The sequence below is a fragment of the Leptodactylus fuscus genome, chromosome 7 (genome assembly GCF_031893055.1).
Source record: "Leptodactylus fuscus isolate aLepFus1 chromosome 7, aLepFus1.hap2, whole genome shotgun sequence".
Taxonomy (NCBI): Eukaryota; Metazoa; Chordata; class Amphibia; order Anura; family Leptodactylidae; genus Leptodactylus; species Leptodactylus fuscus.
This window is the reverse complement of record NC_134271.1, coordinates 65,242,298-65,263,878: the sequence shown is the minus strand read 5'-3', so window position 1 is coordinate 65,263,878 and position 21,581 is coordinate 65,242,298. Positions and strand designations below refer to the sequence as shown.

At 43.3% G+C, this 21,581-nt stretch overlaps 1 protein-coding gene across 1 annotated transcript in view; it reads right to left on the bottom strand.

Annotated features, from left to right (window-relative positions):
- PEPD (peptidase D) overlaps window positions 1-18,070 on the bottom strand; it is a 186,286-nt gene extending 168,216 nt beyond the window's left edge. Inside the window, exons 1-3 of the mRNA XM_075282039.1 lie at window positions 18,004-18,070; window positions 10,057-10,240; window positions 8,577-8,704 (exon numbers count right to left, since the gene is read on the bottom strand). Coding sequence (XP_075138140.1) covers window positions 8,577-8,704; window positions 10,057-10,240; window positions 18,004-18,020 — 329 coding nt within the window. The 5' untranslated portion in view covers window positions 18,021-18,070. The remainder of the gene's footprint in view (window positions 1-8,576; window positions 8,705-10,056; window positions 10,241-18,003) is intronic.
- Window positions 18,071-21,581: the final 3,511 nt, after the last annotated feature.

Sequence of the window (21,581 nt, the reverse complement as noted above, 5' to 3'; positions counted from 1 at the left end):
AAAATGTAAAAAGACGGCGGCGTAGTTGTAGTATTCGGTTTGGGACAAGGTGACAGAACAGCCAATTAGAGCCAAGTCAATTAGCGCCAATCAAGTGCTGGATTCCCAGAATGCTCAGAGTTTTATCAAGTAAACAGATGGACTGTTCCGTGTCTCTCACCTCTTGTTTAGATTTGATGGCAGCAAGAAGAGGAAACAGCAGGAACAGTACACAAGTTGCTGCTGAATAATACATGCCGGCCATCAGGCGACTTTGTGAGGCAGGAAAGGATATTTATAAAGGAACAGAAGATACTCCTAAGCCCAGCGAAAGGACAAACTGTGACCTAGGAACAGCGGCTCAACTCTACTTTTTCATAACAAAAAAAAATTCTTTACATATAAATAAATCTTATTAACATAAAGTTCATTTTAACTAGAATACCGTTTCCTATATATAAAAATCTAAGTACTTTAAAATATTGTTATATATAAACTGGGATACAAGTACTATTATACTAACCGAACACTATAGACCTGCTGAAGATTTTGGGAACTGTTACAGTATACTGCTTAAAAGTGTGTTCCCTTTTAACGAATATTTCACTGATAACACATAAGTGATAAGTCAAACTTTATGACCAGACACATTACAGGTTTTTTGTACATGTAGACTTGATATATGTAACATTTTTTTCATTTGCGTTTTTCAAATAATTTTAGTGTCCTTTTTTTCGGAGACACGTAGGGCTTTATTTGTATGTCCTTTCTATTTTTCCACGCTTTTTTTTTTTTTTTTTTTTTTTAATTAATATCTGGGGAAATTTAAACAAATGAGGAGGCAAAACGTTTCTGGTTTTCCCATTTTTCAAGTTTGTTTTTAACAGCACAAAGTGCTACCAAAAGAGAAGAAATGTAAAATTTGATTATCCTCTCAGTTACAGTAATTTTTATGTAGACAACACATAGTTTAGGGCATTGGTTCTTAACCAGGGTTTGTTCGAACCCTAGGCCATATGCACGGTTCATTTTGTGTACCAGTAAAAAAAAAACCATATACCTATGTCTTGAATTTGGAAATAAAATCATAACTGATTCATCACTAAAGAAGGGTTCGGTGACTGTGCATATGAAACTGGTGGGTTCGGTACCTCAAACAAGGTTAAGAACCAGTGGTTTAGGGTCACTGAAAGTGCAGTAAGAATTTGTTATATTATTTATTACCATATATATATATATATATATATATATATATATATATATATATATACACATACACACACACACTTTATTTAACACATTGTTAAATAAGTCTATCACTGCAGAACAGTTTTAGGGTCTCTAAAACACAGCAGCTCCTACAGATCCCAGCCTCTACTGGGTCAAAGGGAAGCCGCATCATGGCTCCCATAGCTATGTACACAGCACTCATTGCAGAGTTATGAGGGGAGTACTTGGATGTATGTAGTGTATGAGTAGGCTGGAACTGGTTAATCAGCATTCAGTTGGGTGCTTGATGTCAGACACCTATGTTCTGATATGGATTACATATCTTAAAGAGGACCTTTCATTTCTCAGGCACATGTGGTTTTATATACCGCTAGAAAGCTGACAGTGCACTGAATTCAGTGCACTATTGGCTTTCGCATTATGTGCCCCTGGTGAAGAGCTATTGGTTCTACCGATAGCTCTTCACTGTCAGAAGGGCGTTCCCGACAGTCTAGCTGGGAACACCCCTCCTGACAGTCTGTCCGTAGCTCTGTGCCCCCTCTGACAGTATAAAACCGCATGTGCCAGAGGACATGAAAGCTCCTCTTTAAGGATAGATCATCAATGTCTAAAAGCCGGGAAAAAATCTTTAATTCTATAGGCTTTAGATCCTTATTGCATCTACTACACAAGGGCCAGTCTACTAATCTAAAAAAAAAAACTCCTTATGGATTACATGCTAAACTGTTTGGGTATGTTCACACAGAGTTTACTTACAGTCTGAAAAATCTGCTTGAGGAAATAGGAAAAAAAAATTGACAGTTTTTTTTCATATGATGCAGTTTTTGGCGCATTTTTTGTTGTGGATTTTTTTTCTCAAGCACTCTATACAGTCCTGGGAGCTTCCTCTAGCTGAAAAAAAATGTAAGGGAGTTGTTTTTGAGGTGGATTTTGAGGCAGATTCCACCTCAAATTCAGCCTGCAAAAAGCTGAGTGTGAACATACCCATAACTTTTTTTTTTTTTTTAGATTGTGAGCCCCACATAGAGCTCACAATGTACATTTTTCCCTATCATTATGTCTTTTTTGGAATATGGGATGGAAATCCATGCAAACACGGGGAGAACATACAAACTCCTTGCAGATGGTTTTATGCCCTTGGCGGGATTTGAACACCAGGACTCCAGCGCTGCAAGCCTGCAGTGCTAACCACTGAGCCACTGTGTGGCCCCTTGAACATACCCATAACTTGACCATAATTGGGGGTCAGTAGAGGATACGTAATGTTTGTACACAGTGACTTCACCAGCAGACTAAAGAGTGCAGCTCTTGAATATAATACAGCTGTAATGAAAAGTAATGAAACGTATTTACCGTGTAAGTGACATTTGTTGCCTTTCTTTTAAACATTACAATTCTGAGAATATTGTGGTGAATTATTTCTAACCAACACTGAATCTGTGCCAACATTACCTTCCTCCACAGATGAAACACAAGGACAGTTCTGTGGGACGCTAGTTACAGCGAGGCCCTGCACGTCTTTCACGTAATGCCAGAAAATTAACATTTTTAACATGAGGCAAATTAGAGGCTTGTAAAGGTGGGTTGACAGCTCCACTTATCAGATGCATAAATCACATCCATTTCTCTATTAGTGGATTACATGTAAATACCTATTAATGGGATCAGTCACATGTCTCTATGTTAAGCACAGGAAACATTTCCAATCGCGCACTTAAAGATAATGATATTAAGAGCCGCTGAACCGATCTGACAAAGCATCTGTTGCACAATATGCTGTACTTTGCGAATATCTCCAATCAATGTATTGAATCATTCTGACATTTAAAATGAATGAGAAATAAATGGCAGAACAATTTTAATTAGACAAATTGAGGAAAACATGACCAAGTTAGTGCTTAATTTAATTCCTGGGACTTAGCCCCTTCTAGTCTCACCTGCTGTACTTGGTCTGAAAAATGAATTATTTATTAGCGCCAAAAACTAGAAGCCGTGCGAGAGGAGTCGCTGGCACATGCTGTTTATGAAATTTGTAGAATATGGCCATTGCTATAATTCTATTGAATGTTATTATACAAATCCAAGTTCATGTTCTGTGGGCACAGAAAGCACTAGACCAGGGATTAAAGTGGCCAAAATACATTTTTTACACTATACACACTACAATACTCTTAACAGTTGAGGTTTGCTGCCAGGATAGTCATTCATGCAGAAATTGAAGGGGATGCAGTGACATACTGGGCATGCTGGGCATGCTGAATTGACACAATTGGGCATATTGAATTTCAAGCCCTGATCCTTTTGTTCTCTTGGAGATAAGCTGCCGCCGGAATGGTCTTGGCAGTGGTTTACTCTTCTCTCTTCACTGAAAGCACATACAAGCTTGGCTAAACCAAGCATGCATATGTAAGGAAGAACTGGGAGGAATAGCTGTCAACCGAACCAGCATTCAGCTACTAAAGGTATACAAGCACCTTTACCCTTTATGCATTTTCCAGACACCCACTGTACAGGGAAGTACACGATTATAATTTTCAGTTGATATGAAGTACATTGCAGAACTGCATTCATTTTAGGAATTGTGGAGGTCCTGAAGGCTGGATTTAAAGGGGTATTGCATGCCAAGGCACTCTACCATGACATCCATAGAGGGAAATTACGAGGCCATTTCCTCCAGTGACCATTGGCTTGAGCAGCTCTGTTTAGGACAGCTGTGAATCTGGAAATAAGTTACTGACTCTGCCTCTAAGATAAAATTATTATTTTTAAATATATTATACAATTTTTAATATTGAATAATTTAAATGGGTTATCCGACAGAGAAAATATGGCAGAATGTTTCTCCGACTTTCCTTCAGCCAGGCTCAATGTGGGCGTGACTTATGGTGGATGGCGTTCCCATTCACTTCAATGGGAGCCCTAGAGATAGCTAAAGTACAGCATTTGGCTATCTATGGTACTCCCAGTGAAGTGAATGGCAGGACTGCCACTACCAATCATGCCCACATTAATTAGATACATAGGTTCTTGGTATATGAATTCAGTCATTAGCTTTTTAATGAATTAGACAATCTTTACTGCTTTTGTCTGATTATGGCTGTCAGCAATTTATGAAAAAGTCCGATTTGGGCTGTGGTAAAATAGAGGAGTATGAGCTGGTGGTTTGATCTACTGACTCTACAGCCCTGCTGTTTGGCTGAGAAAATTCTGTACACTGGTAACTAGAGATGAGCGAACACTAAAATTTTCGAGGTTCGAAATTCGATTCGAACAGCCGCTCACTGTTCGTGTGTTCGAACGGGTTTCGAACCCCATTATAGTCTATGGGGAACATATACTCGTTAAGGGGGAAACCCAAATCCGTGTCTGGAGGGTCACCAAGTCCACTATCACACCCCAGGAAATGATACCAACACCCTGGAATGACACTGGGACAGCAGGGGAAGCATGTCTGGCGGCATAAAAGTCACTTTATTTCATGGAAATCCCTGTCAGTTTGCGATTTTCGCAAGCTAACTTTTCCCCATAGAAATGCATTGGCCAGTGCTGATTGGCCAGGGTACGGAATTCGACCAATCAGCGCTGGCTCTGCTGGAGGAGGCGGAGTCTAAGGTCGGACCTGAATGGAGACTGGTGTGGAGCGATCTTAGACTCCGCCTCCTCCAGCAGAGCCAGCGCTGATTGGTCGAGTTCCGTACTCAGGCCAATGCATTCTATTAGCGTGAGCTGAGTTTGCACAAGGGTTCTAGTGCACCCTCGGCTCTGCTACATCAGATGTACATCATCTGATGTAGCAGAGCTGAGTGTGCATCAGATGTGTAGTTGAGCAGAACTGTCTCAGAACTGCTAAGTCTCTGCATTCGCATAGGAATGCATTGGCCAGCCTTCGGCCAATCAGCGCTGGCTCTGCCGGAGGAGGCGGAGTCTAAGGTCGGACCTGAATGGAGACTGGTGTGGAGCGATCTTAGACTCCGCCTCCTCCAGCAGAGACAGCACTGATTGGTCGAGTTCCGTACTCTGGCCAATCAGCGCTGGCCAATGCATTCCTATTGGAAAAAGTTTATGTCACAAAAATCACAATTACACACCCGATAGAGCCCCAAAAAGTTATTTTTAATATCATTCCTACCTAAATAAAGGTTATCCCTAGCTATCCCTGCCTGTACAGCTATCCCTGTCTCTTAGTCACAAAGTTCACATTCTCATATGACCCGGATTTGAAATCCACTATTCGTCTAAAATGGAGGTCACCTGATTTCGGCAGCCAATGACTTTTTCCGATTTTTTTCGATGCCTCCGGTGTCGTAGTTCCTGTCCCACCTCCCCTGCGCTGTTATTGGTGCAAAAAAAGCGCCAGGGAAGGTGGGAGGGGAATCAAATTTTTTTGGAGTTTGCCACGTGATGTTCGATTCGAATCGAACACATCGAACAGCCTGATATCCGATCGAACATGTGTTCGATAGAACACTGTTCGCTCATCTCTACTGGTAACAATCCGTTGAATTATTGGCACAGTAAAGTGTTATTTTTACATTAAAGAGGACCATTCATCAGATTGGGCACAGGCAGTTCCATATACTGCTGGAAAGCCGACAGTGCGCTGAATTCAGAGCACTATCGGCTTTCCTGATCTGTGCCGCGGGTAAAGCGCTATTGGTCCGGGTACCGTAGTGCTTTACAGGCAGAAGGGCATTCCTAACAGTCAGTCACTTCATACATGAGGAATAATGACAACAAATGAAGCAAGTCAATTGTACCAATCTGGAAATGTACAATTTATATAACATTTCTGGAGCATTTCAAGAGGACCTTTCATCAGATTGGGCACAGGCAGTTCTATATACTGCTGGAAAGCTGACAGTGCTCTGAATTCAGCGCACTTATCGGCTTTCCCGATCTGTTCCCCGTGTAAAGAGCTATCGGTCCCAGTACCGTAGCTCTTTATAGTCAGAAGTGCGTTTCTGTCAGTCAGTCAGGAACGTCCTTCTCCACAGCAGCGCCTATCACGCTGCACAGTGTGAGCAGGGAAGAACGCCCCCTCCCCTCCTGATAATACTCATCTACGGACGAGCACTGTGAGCAGAGGGAGGAGGCGTTTCTCCCCGCTCACACTGTACAGTGCGATAGGCACTGCTGTGGAGAAGGACGTTCCTGACTGACTGACAGAAACGCACTTCTGACTATAAAGAGCTACGGTACCGGGACCGATAGCTCTTTACACGGGGAACAGATCGGGAAAGCCGATAAGTGCGCTGAATTCAGAGCACTGTCAGCTTTCCAGCAGTATATAGAACTGCCTGTGCCCAATCTGATGAAAGGTCCTCTTGAAATGCTCCAGAAATGTTATATAAATTGTACATTTCCAGACTGGTACAATTGACTTGCTTCATTTGTTGTCATTATTCCTCATGTATGAAGTAGAAAAAAATCATAACAGTTGTAAGTCATTTATTATTGAGTAGCACTGCTATATCGTAACATACGAAATTGAAGGTTAACAAGTATGTCATGAGTCTCGCCAGTTACGACATCTGCCATTTAGAAAAAAATGTTCCTACTTGCACTAAATAAAAAGAGTTCATTTGTGAAGTGTTCTTAAGACACTATCGATAAATGTGCCTCCATCTATATTAACAAACTGCGGATTTTCTTATTATTTTCGACTGCCACAGGGAAAATGTAATATTACACTGCCCCCATCCAAACTAATACATGGCCAGGCTTAGTATGACTTACTGGTTGCAGATTTAAATTGGAATCTCTCACCAGGAATTGCAACATGGAAACCAGCTACAGTGCATTGTAGGGGGCATCATGCTGAGCCCACCATACCTTGAAATAACCTAGTACATGCACCATTTCCTTTCACAAATATGCAAATGAGTGCAGTGGGGGGAGAGGTCAAACCTAAATACAGAGCCCTTGGAGATTTTTCTTTACACCCATTATTAGAGATGAGCGAATAGTATTTGATCGAATAATAGTATTCAATCGAATACCTCCCTTTGCATAGTTATTGGTGTACTCAGTCGAATACCATGCAGTAACTATTCAATGCCCCTCCCACCTTCCCTGGTGCTTTTTTTTACAACAATAACTATGCAGGGGAGGTATTCGATCGAATATACTCGCTCATCTTTACCCATTACACTTGAACCTCATTTGCATGTTTCTAAAAATAACTTTTAAGTAAATAGTGGTTTTACTGGACTGTCTAAAGGTATGGTGGGCTCAGCAGAATGTCCCCTACAATGCATTGTGACTGGTTTGATATTTAGTTAACTGGTGACAAACACCCTTGAATTGGTGGAGTTGGTGAAAGGTCCTCTTTATTTGGAGAGCCATTTCTGGTTTTCAGTAACTAGAATATTGATGAGCTGTCCTTAGATCAGTGGCGATCCATCACCTGGTACCTCTACTGTTCATCTGACAGGAGGGGTGAAAGCCACCAGAAGTGGCTCAGTTTGCACAACTGCTAACCGTACATACACAGGTCCACACACTGCATAGTGGCCGTCCCTGGTTACTGCAGTTCAGTTCCCATTCAAGTAAATCAGAAAAGGGCTGCAAACTTGGCATGGCCACTGCACAGGGTACAAAGCTGTGCATTTTTCATGAGCACATCGCTGTACACTGTGCTAATTCTAGGGGCTGCAGCTTCTACTATCAATTAGTAGCATTGATGAGTGACTAACCCCAATCCTTCTTAGGGCTCGTTCACACGGGGCGGCGGTGAGGCGGATTTTGACCATATTTTGACTCGGGGAGCTGAGTCAAAATATGGTCAAAACCCACCTACCACGATGTCGCAGCTTCCCCCACCCCAAAGTTGACTCAAATGAATGGGCCGACGCTGGAGGTTGTGGCTGCCAGGTGGAAGCTGCAGCTCAGCGAGCCGCGGAATCTACCTGAAGTTGCCGATAGCGGAACAAAGAATGCTAGTGGTCTCCATAGACCACCATTGTAAAGGGGCGGATTATGACGTGGATTCCGCTGCCAAAATCCGCCCCTTTGGCCCCGTGTGAACTAGCCCTTACACTGGTGACCTATCTTAAAAATGTCCAAGTCCCAGAAAACCCCTTTAGGCCACACAATGAGGAAAAGCTGCGTTTTTTTGTTTCAGACTGCAAAAAAAAAACAAAAACCAACTGTATAAATATGACTAGCGCTCAATATCTCAGTAAATACTACATTCCAGTGATGGCGACTGCTCTGTCACTGTAGGGGTTATAAACTCCCCTGATTAGCTGTACAGCTACAGAGTATTACTATTGACAGCTCTCCGCCTCTGTTCTGCACCAGCACATCCCTGTTCATAAAAAAAGAAACATGAAACAGACACAGCAGCAGAGGTTAATAAATCTTACTTTCCCATCCACACGGCGTAGCTCTCTGGGAGTTTTGGCACAAAAATAATAGATCTTCCTGTATCAACATCAATGGCCCCATAGCAGCCTGACTCGGTCACTCCAAACGCCCAGTGAAAGAAGGATTCCTGAGGGTTAAATAAAGAAAGGCCAATTCTTTGATTATATATAATATGCACATACTGTACTGTGCAAAAGTTAGGAAGGTATGACAAGAATAATACAGTAATAGAAATGTTAATATTTTTGCCAATTAACAAAATACAAGGTGAATGAACAAAAGGGAGATCTAAATCACATCAATATTTGGTGTAACTGCCCAATTCTTCTAGGTAAACCTGCATAGTTTTGGAATGAGTTTGGCAGGGAGGTTGTTCCAAACATCTTGGAGAACTAACCACAGATCTTCTCTCTCTTCATGTAATCTCAGACAGACTTGATGCTGTTGTGATCGGGGCTCTCTGGGGCCAAATCATCACTCCCAGGACTCCTCTTCCAAAGGGTGGTCATACCAAATACTGATTTAATTTAGATTTCTCTTTTGTTCATTTACTTTACTCTTTTTTTAAAATAAATAAAAACTAAAGTTATCAACTATTAACACTTGAAGGCATTCTTACTTTAAAGCATTGTTCCATTCATGCCTAAAACTATTACAAAATACTCTCTCAATAATGTATATATTACACATCGGCCTCTCAATTCCCCACTCAAGCATATGTACCCAGTAGCAAACAAAGGAAAGCCTGCCAGCAAGTAGCAATATGCAAGTGTGCACCACAATGCCGGTATGAACAGACCAATTATTTTATGTACAATTGGGAAGTTGAGATTACAAGAAATATGGCTGCTAACAGGTGTCACTAAGGTATCCTAGACTTCTGCAAGGCAAATAGTTAAGTTCTGCAGTAAGACATACTCTGTTTACATACTGTACACAAATGGGGAAATTTATTGTGGTAAATATAGACCTATCAACCTAACATACTATATGTTAGGTTGGTAGGCCAAACCACTGACTTAGTCCACAGACTGACTCCAACTAATCCATAAATGGATAACAGTCAGAAGCAGTAAAGCTCCTCTAATTTATTAAACAGTCTGTGAATGAATTTGTATGAAAATAAATATGCAAGAAAATATGAAATTTAACTGAAATTAACGATACATCATCAATAACTGTATCAATAAAAGTAAATGATCATTTTGTTTTGAAGCCATAGTTAAATCTCAGTAGGTATGTTACAGAAGACAACAACATGGCTCAAGATAGGCCAGATTCAAGGCCTTGGAAGACTATACTGTATTATACTGGCTCCTCCTTAAACATGTGTCATGGATGACAGAGCTTCAAAAATACGTCAGTGCAGTCATGCTCCTTCACCCTCATACTACAGAGAAGCTCTGACAGCTTATGGCACTTTCTAAAAACCCATAACTACCATATAAGAACTTGCACATGTAACCACTAAACGCTCACCTGACGGAAGAGGATCCCAGTGTCTGTGCAGTATCTATTGGTCTCCTCCCCACCTTGCAAGACCACAATAGAATTTTTGGGAACATCACGGTTGTTTCTTAGTCTGTCACAGAGACGTTTTCTGTTCAGGGCAAAAAGAGCAGCTGGCACTTTCAGGGTCTCATTCCCCAGCCAATATGATGGTCTAAAAGAGAAAGACAATGTGATGAGGCAGAATATTTCAGGTGAACTAGGAAATAAGGAAGTAGATCAATCATTACAGAAAGTAACAAACAAGGTAACATGGTAGTGAGTATATAGGATACGCAACATTGTGGAGGGGGTGTTTCTTATATAAGGAGATCAATTTCCTAATGCAATATTAACTGAATCTCTGTCCTTCAGAAGCATGCAGCGGGAAATTTGTAAAGCAATCTGGGAAATGTAATCCAGCAGAATAGAGGGAGCATAGATTGCAGCCTGTATTCTGTGCTGTTTTACTCCTAAGACTCTGGGAGCTGGACGATTTCTATCCTATCAGTTCATGAGATAAATCCCAAGGCACAATGACAAATCACACTATAGTAAACTAAGCTTGCAATCTGTCATCATTTTTAGTTAGCCATTAAAAAAGGTATCAACTACTGAAGACTCAAGTTTTTATATTTCATATCCACTTGCTAACATGGTACAAAGATATTTTTTCCTTACACCTAACCTGCAAATTCTTGAACAACTTTACTCCATTACCAATTTTCCATCCCCCACTGCAACATTTACAAAGTTCCAGGACGTTGAGATATAGAAGCCATTTGTTGGGGTCCTCACATTATTGAGGTGCTTTAGCTGTGCAGCCAGTGAACCTAGGTGTAACAAAAGAGTAGCCCTATAGTGTGAGAAACTCAGTGTACAGATACTTGTATCACAGCTTCCTGGACCCTTGTGATACGAGGGAGTTACAATGTATGATCTGAATTACAAACTAACGCTATAAATCATCTCTCAATAAAAAGAGTCCCCCTAAACTTATGAACACTAAGTCTGTGAAAAAAAAAAAAAGGCAGTTCTCTCTATGGAAGGCCTGGATTTCCTCTGTTACATATACAGCCCAAGCATTTTAATGGGTTATATGTAATACGTAACTACTTCAGAATGAATGAAGATTTTTTCATAACGACAGGTAAAATATATTCAGAGCCACCCAAAATCAGTGGAGGACCTTTCAAATAGCAACAGTTGGTCAAATTGTACAACCCCATTTACAAAGACAACAGCACTGTCTGCCTACTGCTCCATTATGAGAATAGTTTAATCATGAGGGTGTCGAATGCCAGATCCCCCCCCCATCTATGTGATATTGATAGATCATCATGATAGGTCATGAGCAAAGAGCATGGTGAGTGCTGGGCAGTGTGCATACCATGCTCTCCACAGGAGACAACGGTTCAATACAATTGAAATATTAAAGTGTACTTCGCAGCAGTAAGTCCCACTGTCCACAGCAACTTACTACTACAGTATTAAAAATAACAATATTGAATTGTTTGCTCCTCCGAAGTATCAGAATACTACTGAAAATCTGATACATTGTGCACCCTACTCTGCAATGCCCCATAGCTTTGGTTATGTCTTCAGAGAGAATATTCCAAAAAACATATTAAGGCCCAGTTCACATCTGCGTTCGGTATTCTGTTCGGGGACCTCCCAAATGGAATAGCGAACGCATTAAAAAGCAATTAGCAAGGAAAGCACATGGAACCCATAGACTATAATGGGGTCCGTACGAATCATGCGGAGAGAAAACTGCTGCTTGCAATACTTTTCTCTATGCATGATTCGTGCGAACACTGCACGGAAAACACACAGACCCCATAAAATTCTATGGGCTCCATGTGCTGTTTTGTTAACCGCTCCTTAATGCGTTTGGTATTCCGTTCAGGGGTCCCCAAGTGGACTCCCCGAACAGAATACTGAATGCAGATGTGAATCGGGCCTAAGGTGAGTGCACAGACATCAATTCCTAACAATCATCTACTACCAAAATTACCAAATTTACAAGCAGGAAGCCTTCAGTAATACAGCAGGGAGCCTTCAAGCCTATATAAGAAGTATATAAGCAGAATTGAGGAACGGCTGTCCATGCATTATCTAATACACCTCCTGTAACGTGTAAGCTGCCTGCAGTCACTGAGAGGTCATGTCTCTAGCTTCATTACAATAAGAACACCGTATTCCCTGCTGGAAAATATCTTAATATTAGAAACCACTGAGAAGTTGCAGCCTTGTGTTTTTATGCAGGTCACGTCACTCTGGGTTATGTAAATGTCCATACAGTGTAAAGCACAAGAAGATCATACTCAGGTGCGAGTTCACTGAGCTAGGCAAGGTTTACAGAGGACGCGCCGTGCAAAACAACGCACCAAACCATATTGCAGATGTAGGTTTTCAATACACACGTGCAGTAGAAGTTCCTTTTTCCCCTAACACTTAGTTCACACTAGTATCAGCTGTCCATTTTTCTGGTCCATTGGAGGACCAGTACAATAAACATACGAACTCCACTGACTATAATGGAATCCATCAGGTGTCCGCTGTTGTTAATCTGAAGGCGATGGACAAAAAAGTTGCACCTGCAGGACACTTTCATCTGCCAAATTTATGCAGACATTGAGACTAAGTCCTACGGAGACTCCAACACAAATGTGCACGTTGCTTTAGTGAAGCATAATACTTTCTGGTTCATCTAATGAGAGAGAAATAAAAAAAAAACTTTACAGTACTGTATACTAAAGGGACTCTATTATTTGCAATACTTTCTGTGTTTCTAGTTGTGTGTCCCTTTTTTCTGAGCTTTATTTCCATACATCTGTATTACGGTGTGTGCAGGTTTCCTTCCATACTCCAAAGACATACTAATGGGGAATTTAGGATGTCAGCCCTACTTGGGACAGTGAGTGATGAGATCTGTAAAGTGCCAGAAATTAAGATGGCGCTATATAAGCAAGAGAAATAAATATGTAACACCAAGAAGGTGCATGATGGGTAATACATCTATCACAAATTCACCTCAAGATGAAAATGAGATTTCACTGCTGTCGGATATTTTGGGTGTAAAAGAGGCAAATGTTACAAATGCATTGTAATTGGTTATACTAAGAAAATATTACTAGTCCCAGTCCAGGGGGCACAGGATGGCAAAACCAGAACTGGCAGATCTTTATCAAAGTTTCTGGCTAAAAAAAACGTCCTTGATACCCACAGCAACCATTACAGGGCAGATTTTACTGTTAGGGTGCATGCACACTGAGTAACGCCGGGCGTGTATGAGAGCCGTACACGCCAGCGTTACAGCAGGGCTGCCGAACACTTCCCATTCACTTCAATGGGAGCGCTCGTAAACGCCGCTGTTACGAGCGCTCCCATTGAAGTGAATGGGAAGTGTTCGGCAGTCTGCTGTAATGCCGGCGTGTACGGCTCTCATACACGCCCGGCGTTACTCAGTGTGCATGCACCCTTACAGAGCTATTTACTAAATAAAATTGGAGCTGACTAGTTGCTATGTCCAATAATGTCACAATCACTATAATGGGACCACTCAGATCTGGTATAAGGCTTCATGCACACATCCCTTTTTATTTTCAGTGTTCACTGAAACACTGATCATTTCAGATATATTCATGCAAGTATTGTGAAAAAGACGGACGTAAGAAACAAATGAAACGGTCCATCCTTTCAGGTTTTCACAGACCCCTCATACACTTGAGACTAGACTCTGATAGATCTATGAAAAAAAGACAAAAGTCGGATATGCCTTATTTTTTGACAACGCTTTAAAACAAACCGTCAAAACAAAGATATGTGAATAGCCCTATTGAGATCAAAAAGGGGAATTTACTAGAGATGAGCGAGTATATTAGATCAAATACCGACTACACCAATAACTATGAAAATGGAGGTTTTCGATTGAATAGTAGTATTTAATCGAATACTACTACGGTATTCGATGGAATACTATTCGCTCATCTCTAGTATTTACCAAAATAGGCCCACCAGTTTTCTGGCACAAAAGTGGTGCACAGCCCTCTGCAGCAAAAAAATGTACCAAAAAGCACCACTTTCTCCATTTTCTAATCTGCTTGACAGTTTTTAGAAAAGCAGACAGAGATTAAGGCAGGCTGGAATTGCCTTGGCCCGACAGCTTAAAGTGATTCTACCACTAAAACACTTTTTTTTTCTAGTTACCACGTCGGAATAGCCTTTAAAAAGGCTATTCGTCTCTTACCTGTGGAAGTGCTCTCCGCCGCGCCGTTCGTTCAAAATACCGGTTTGTACCGGTATGCTAATGAGTTCTCTCGCAGCGATGGGGGCGTCCCCATCGCAGGAGCAGCGATGGGGGCGTCCCCATTGCAGCTCGAAAACTCACCGCAGCGCCGCCTCTCTGGTCTTCGGTGTCCTCCCCTTGCTTCTTCAGCGTACTGTCGGACGCCTGCGCAGTACGCTCTGTTCAACGAAGATTGCCGAACGTACTGCGCATGCGCGAAATTGCGATCCCAGCCATAGTGCGGGCACCGAACTTTCGCGCATGCGCAGTACGTTTGGCAATCTTCGCCGAACAGAGAGCATACTGCGCAGGCGTCCGACAGACGCTGAAGAGGCAAAAGGAGGACACCGAAGACCGGAGAGGCGGCGCTGCGGTGAGTTTTCGAGCTGCAATGGGGACGCCCCCATCGCTGCTCCTGCGATGGGGACGCCCCCATCGCTGCGAGAGAACTCATTAGCATACCGGTACAAACCGGTATTTTGAACGAACGGCGCGGCGGAGAGCACTTCCACAGGTAAGAGACGAATAGCCTTTTTAAAGGCTATTCCGACGTGGTAACTAGAAAAAAAAGTGTTTTAGTGGTAGAATCCCTTTAACTGCAACTAGCGATTCCTATGTTGGTGCCTGACTTGCGAAGATTTTGATTTTGGCCTCACAAGATGCACCAGAATTATTGACAGGTTGGAGCCTATTGTGCATCTTGTGTCACCTGGGGAATGAATTAAGACCGGCATAGGAAATGCCAATATCTAAAAATGGATGTCAATGTTCTATCGGTGAACAAAACAGAATGCTGAACATAACGGATGTGTGCATAAGGCTTTAGGATTTGTTCTCATCGTATGCAGACCCTATGTTAAGCGCACAATCACTTGAATGAACCGCAAACCCTGATGTAGGTCATGTATGCAAAAACTACCTATAAAATACACCAAGGAAAATTTACTAATTCTAAAAGTTATATAGTACAAAGTTAGACTAGACAGTCTTAACCCTTAAGTGCTATCATGGTGTCTATCATAATGATATGTGTATGATAGTGGTGTATGACAGACACCATGATAGTACTTGAGGGTTAAAATGCGCCATATCTATAATAATGTCTGATGCTGTATGATAAATCTGATGCATTATTAATCTGTGTAGTATAAAACACTTGTGGCACAAGGCAGTGTTTGGTGAAAATTACCTCAGAATTCACGTGCATTTGTTTACTAAATCTAGTGCTATTTGAACCTAAAAATGTAACCGCATCACCCTGCAATCGCTATAATATTGTGAAGTTTTTTCAGGAGTGTTCCTTTAAGAATTAGAAATCTATGGAAAAAATGTAAGAAATCAGATGAAATAACTTGGGTTTAGCAGCATGTGACTAGTAGAAAAGCAGAAGTCTGGGAAAGAAAATGACTACTGCAGATGTAGAAAACTCCAGCATCTTTATGGAAGAGCCAAGATGTCTTAATGCTCACACAGCACAATTCAAGCAATAAAGCCAGCACATTGGCATTTTCACGTTTATTGATTTTCACAAAGCAATTCAATTAGTTACTTATTGAAGAAAAAACTCTCTTAACACTTCGCCTGCTGCTGAGACGCTGTACAACATGCAAGGAAAGAGCCCCCAGGACTGGTATATTTATTATAGAAGACATTAGTGTCTGCTGCATTTACAACGGGTGAGCCAGCACAAAGTGCATAAAGTGCAACTCCTTAATATAGAGGCAGATTATATGCAATAAGTCTAGGGCTACAAAGCAATTTTGCACAACCTTCATTAAGCAACCAAACATCACCAGGTTGCCTATAGACTCCTTCACTCATGTTAGTGAATTGTGACCCCAAGTTGCCTTGACCGCAACTTCAACTCAAAAACTCCTTGACCTTTTTGTGACTTGGGGTCGAAATGCAGCTTCATTCAATAGCATGAGCAAAGAAGTCACAAGGCAACCTGGCAATCTTTGGTCGCATGCCAGGAGTCTTAGTTTAGCCCTAGCCTTAACCTACAGTATCAGGATATGTCAAGCAGAGGAGTTACATCTGCATCTGCCACCTGGTCATATACGTACATGTAAAGACCAATGACTTCAGTGAACAGACATGGAACATTTACAACCAATGTACCAACATGTACAAGAAAGCCATCATTTTACGAAGGCTCTGGGCTCAGCAGCTGGAGCCACCCATCTGACAGTTATAATACAGATGTGGACTGTCAAGTTTATGCAGGGAGCAGTGTCTTCACAGCAGCAGGTAGCGCATGCAAAGAACATTGGTACGCCAGTTGCTGTAGGAAGTGCTGGTATCAGTATTTGGTAAGGACATACTAAAAATTGTAGTTCAACGTCAGCTGCAGTAACTGGCAAAGCATGCAAGAAATTGTAGCATTATAGCAGTAAGAATAAGGAAGCTGGGAGTTGTGGTTATACAGACATTAGCAGGACATGCTGAGCATTACAGTTACACAAACAGGAGCTCTAGGTCCAGCTGTTGCAGGTCATACTCTATGAGAACCACTTCCACTAATACAGTATTATGCAACATTTTTGTGGTAAAATCTCCAGGATACAGTAAATAGCAGTAAATAAGAAGATGGAGGTTATGTACATAGTGTACATCAAGTATAGACGGGGCAGCAGAGGACAAGCTGCCGTAACTAACGGTAATCCCTCAGGTCATTATCTCTTCTCGAGAAAATCTCATTTCAAAGTTCATTTTCCATCTTCAAGTTTCATTCACTGACTCTGCAAGATCTGCACCAAAATGATAACGTGACTGTTTTACAGGAGCGAGAACTTTAACCTGTCCGCCATATTTGGCCACACTATTTAGACTGACAGCATGAGCGGGTTCACACGGAGGTGATGGGGTGTAGATAAGGAACACTGTGCCATAAACACCTTCTTACATCTCAGCTTCCGGGCACACACAGGCTAAGGCCGCATGGGGACTTTGGTCATGTAACACTACAAAATAGTCACAAAAAATATAAACTTTCTGAAATATTCAGTCACAAGTCACAGGCAGTTTTGTAAGCACAGACCTCAATGGTAGTCATGTGAGACTGACACAAACATGTCAAGCGGTACCTCACAAATAGTTTCATAGATGCAGACAATACACAGGCGACATTGTAGCCTCAACTGTAGTACATGGAGCCTCAGGCAGGTCTGTAGGAGGCTCCTCACAGAGAAGCCATAGGACCTCATATACTCAGCTGCAACTTCTGAACGCTTCTAAATTACTGTGGGACTACAAGTCCCAGCATTAGCTCCAGTGACAGGTAGCACTGCACTTCTGTGGTACTACAGGTCCCAGCATTAGCTCCAGTGACTGGCAGCACTGCACTTCTGTGGTACTACAAGTCCCAGCATTAGCTCCAGTGCCTGGCAGCACTGCACTTCTGTGGTACTACAAGTCCCAGCATTAGCTCCAGTGACTGGTAGCACTGCACTTCTGTGGTACTACAGGTCCCAGCATTGCTGTGCTGACCTTACACCTCCCTTGCTCAGCTGTCTACTATGTCCAGCAGTAACAAAAGAGACAGAATAGGCTGGCTTAAAAGGTTAATGCCGCAGAATCCAGCACTCTCTGCACATCTGACGCACATTACTGCCCCATACTGTACAGTATTGCACAGAAACACTTACCCCTCCGCTGCAGACATGATGCCTCCAGGACTTTGTCAGTCACGTGAACTGATGGCCGTCACATGACAGCATCCGAGTGCACTGTAAAGTGGGCGGAGTCGTAAGAACCAAGCCTCGCTTCTGCTGTCGCCTGGCAACTGTCCCTCTTCATGGTATGCATGACGTCACGAAAGAGGGCGTGGCGTATGAAAAGAGGGGCGGGGTCTCATCTGTTATTGTAGTAAGAGAGCAGTGCAGGGTGATGATGAGTGTAGTGTGAGACTGCAGGATGGATAGGGATGAAGGGACGTCATGTGTGTTACATGGGACTGCATGTTCATAAAGACTAAAAGTAGAAATAGGATATTTATTATTTTTTTTAAAGAGGACCTTTCACCACTTTTGGGCACATGCAGTGTTATATACTGCTGGAAAGCTGACAGTGCGCTGAATTCTGCGCACTGTCGGCTTTCCCGATCTGTGCCCGGTGTAAAGAGCTTACGGTGCCGGTACCGTAGTGCTCTATGGTCAGAAGGGCGTTTCTGACCATTAGCCAGAGACATCCTTCTGCCTCGCGGCGCCAATCGCGCTGTGCTGTGAGAGCAGGGAGGAACGCCCCCTCCCTCTGCTCACACAGCTCGTCCATAGACGAGCATTATCAGGAGCGGGAGGGGGGAGTTCCTCCCCGCTCCACAGCACAGCGTGATTGGCGCCGCGAGGCAGAAGGACGTCTCTGGCTAATGGTCAGAAACGCCCTTCTGACCATAGAGCACTACGGTACCGGCACCGTAAGCTCTTTACACCGGGCACAGATCGGGAAAGCCGACAGTGCGCTGAATTCAGCGCACTGTCAGCTTTCCAGCAGTATATAACACTGCATGTGCCCAAAAGTGGTGAAAGGTCCTCTTTAAGTTTTTTTTTTTTTTTTACATAGGACTCTATGTTGTAAAGGGAGCAGAAAGACTATTTATCCCATTAGAAAAATAAAAAATGTGTGAATGTGGAGAGACACGAGGAAGGGGGCGCCATTTGCATCTGTCATTTATTGTCCGTTGCTCTCATCCAGTGGATGAGCAGCAGAGGGTTTACTGTATATGTTCATGCGCTATAAACTGTACATATAACACTAGGGTCACACTAGCGTTCACGTCTCGAAGAACGAAACCCAAAGGATGAAAACACAAACCCTAGTGTAAACCTAGCGTAACCTGTTCATTGTAAATCTACTTGTCTGTATATGTGGAATATGTGGTCATCCCGCTATAATCTACATATACACTCACCGGCCACTTTATTAGGTACACCTGTCCAACTGCTCGTTAACACTTAATTTCTAATCAGCCAATCACATGGCGGCAACTCAGTGCATTTAGGCATGTAGACATGGTCAAGACAATCTCCTGCAGTTCAAACCGAGCATCAGTATGGGGAAGAAAGGTGATTTGAGTGCCTTTGAACGTGGCATGGTTGTTGGTGCCAGAAGGGTTGGTCTGAGTATTTCAGAAACTGCTGATCTACTGGGATTTTCACGCACAACCATTTCTAGGGTTTACAGAGAATGGTCCGAAAAAGAAAAAACATCCAGTGAGCGGCAGTTCTGTGGGCGGAAATGCGTTGTTGATGCCAGAGGTCAGAGGAGAATGGCCAGACTGGTTCGAGCTGATAGAAAGGCAACAGTGACTCAAATAGCCACCCATTACAACCAAGGTAGCCAGAAGAGCATCACTGAACGCACAGTACGTCGAACTTTGAGGCAGATGGGCTACAGCAGCAGAAGACCACACCGGGTGCCACTCCTTTCAGCTAAGAACAGGAAACTGAGGCTACAATTTGCACAAGCTCATCGAAATTGGACAATTGAAGATTGGAAAAACGTTGCTTGGTCTGATGAGTCTCGATTTCTGCTGCGACATTCGGATGGTAGGGTCAGAATTTGGCGTCAACAACATGAAAGCATGGATCCATCCTGCCTTGTATCAACGGTTCAGGCTGGTGGTGGTGGTGTCATGGTGTGGGGAATATTTTCTTGGCACTCTTTGGGCCCCTTGGTACCAATTGAGCATCGTTGCAATGCCAAAGCATACCTGAGTATTGTTGCTGACCATGTCCATCCCTTTATGACCACAATGTACCCAACATCTGATGGCTACTTTCAGCAGGATAATGCGCCATGTCATAAAGCTGGAATCATCTCAGACTGGTTTCTTGAACATGACAATGAGTTCACTGTACTCCAATGGCCTCCACAGTCACCAGATCTCAATCCAATAGAGCATCTTTGGGATGTGGTGGAACGGGAGATTCGCATCATGGATGTGCAGCCAACAAATCTGCGGCAACTGTGTGATGCCATCATGTCAATATGGACCAAAATCTCTGAGGAATGCTTCCAGCACCTTGTTGAATCTATGCCACGAAGAATTGAGGCAGTTCTGAAGGCAAAAGGGGGTCCAACCCGTTTCTAGCATGGTGTACCTAATAAAGTGGCCGGTGAGTGTATAACCTGTTCATTAAACATCTAGGAATTACAGAGAATTTACTAGTGTCTTGCAAATGTATTCATACCTCTTGAAGTTTTTCACATTTTGTCACCTTACAATCACAAACTTAAAACTCCCGTGAAGTTTACTCGTGAGCCCCTGGGCACCCTCAGTCCATTGGGTCAGGGGTCACCCGGGTGGGTTCTACACGCAGACATAAGCGCAGGAACCCTCGGGCGGGAGCCCAGCGGGGTCTGGTCGTAGGTCCCATTCACATGCATCCTCCTGTTCCTCTTCGTTTTCCTCAGGTGGAAGCACTTCTCGGCCTCATCATTGCCACAGAAGAGATTTCGCCTACCATCCTTGCCACAGCTGTTCCAGTTGCTGTTCTCAACGCAGTAGTCATGCCCCATCGTCAAGGTCACGTAGCCGCCGTTCCTGCTTGCTCTTCACGTCATGGGGATCGACGTCACACTGCGTCTCGGAGCCCGCAGTCACCTCGTCACCGGCCTTCAGCTTCGTCCGGATCCTGAACCACTGCAGAGGCATCTCACCACCAAGCCAATATGCCTGCCGCTCCTGAACCTACACCTGGACTGTACCAGCCTGGGCCGGCCACGGGGAACAGATCCGACGGTGAGTTGAACTGTCTCCCAGCCTGTTTGTCCCTTGCTAACCCGGCCCCAGGCAAAGATCTCGCCTCCTTTCTGCGTCGCGTCTTAGCTTCGGTAGAGAGTTCCCCCTCTGATAGGGCCCTGGGGGAGGGGGTCGGCGGGCTCGTGCCTTTGCCGGCTGCCAGTGGCGTAACTAGGAATGGCGGGGCCCCGTGGCGAACTTTTGACATGGGGCCCCCCCCGACACCGAAGATCTCGACCGAGTCCCCCCTACGCATTCCTGCGCGCTCTATTATGTCCCATAGTGGCCCCTGCACACAGTATTATGTCCCTTAGTGGCCCCTGCACACAGTATTATGTCCCTTAGTGGCCCCTGCACACAGTATTATGTCCCATAGTGGCCCCTGCACACAGTATTATGTCCCATAGTGGCCCCTGCACACAGTATTATGTCCCATAGTGGACCCTGCACACAGTATTATACCCCATAGTGGCCCCTGCACAC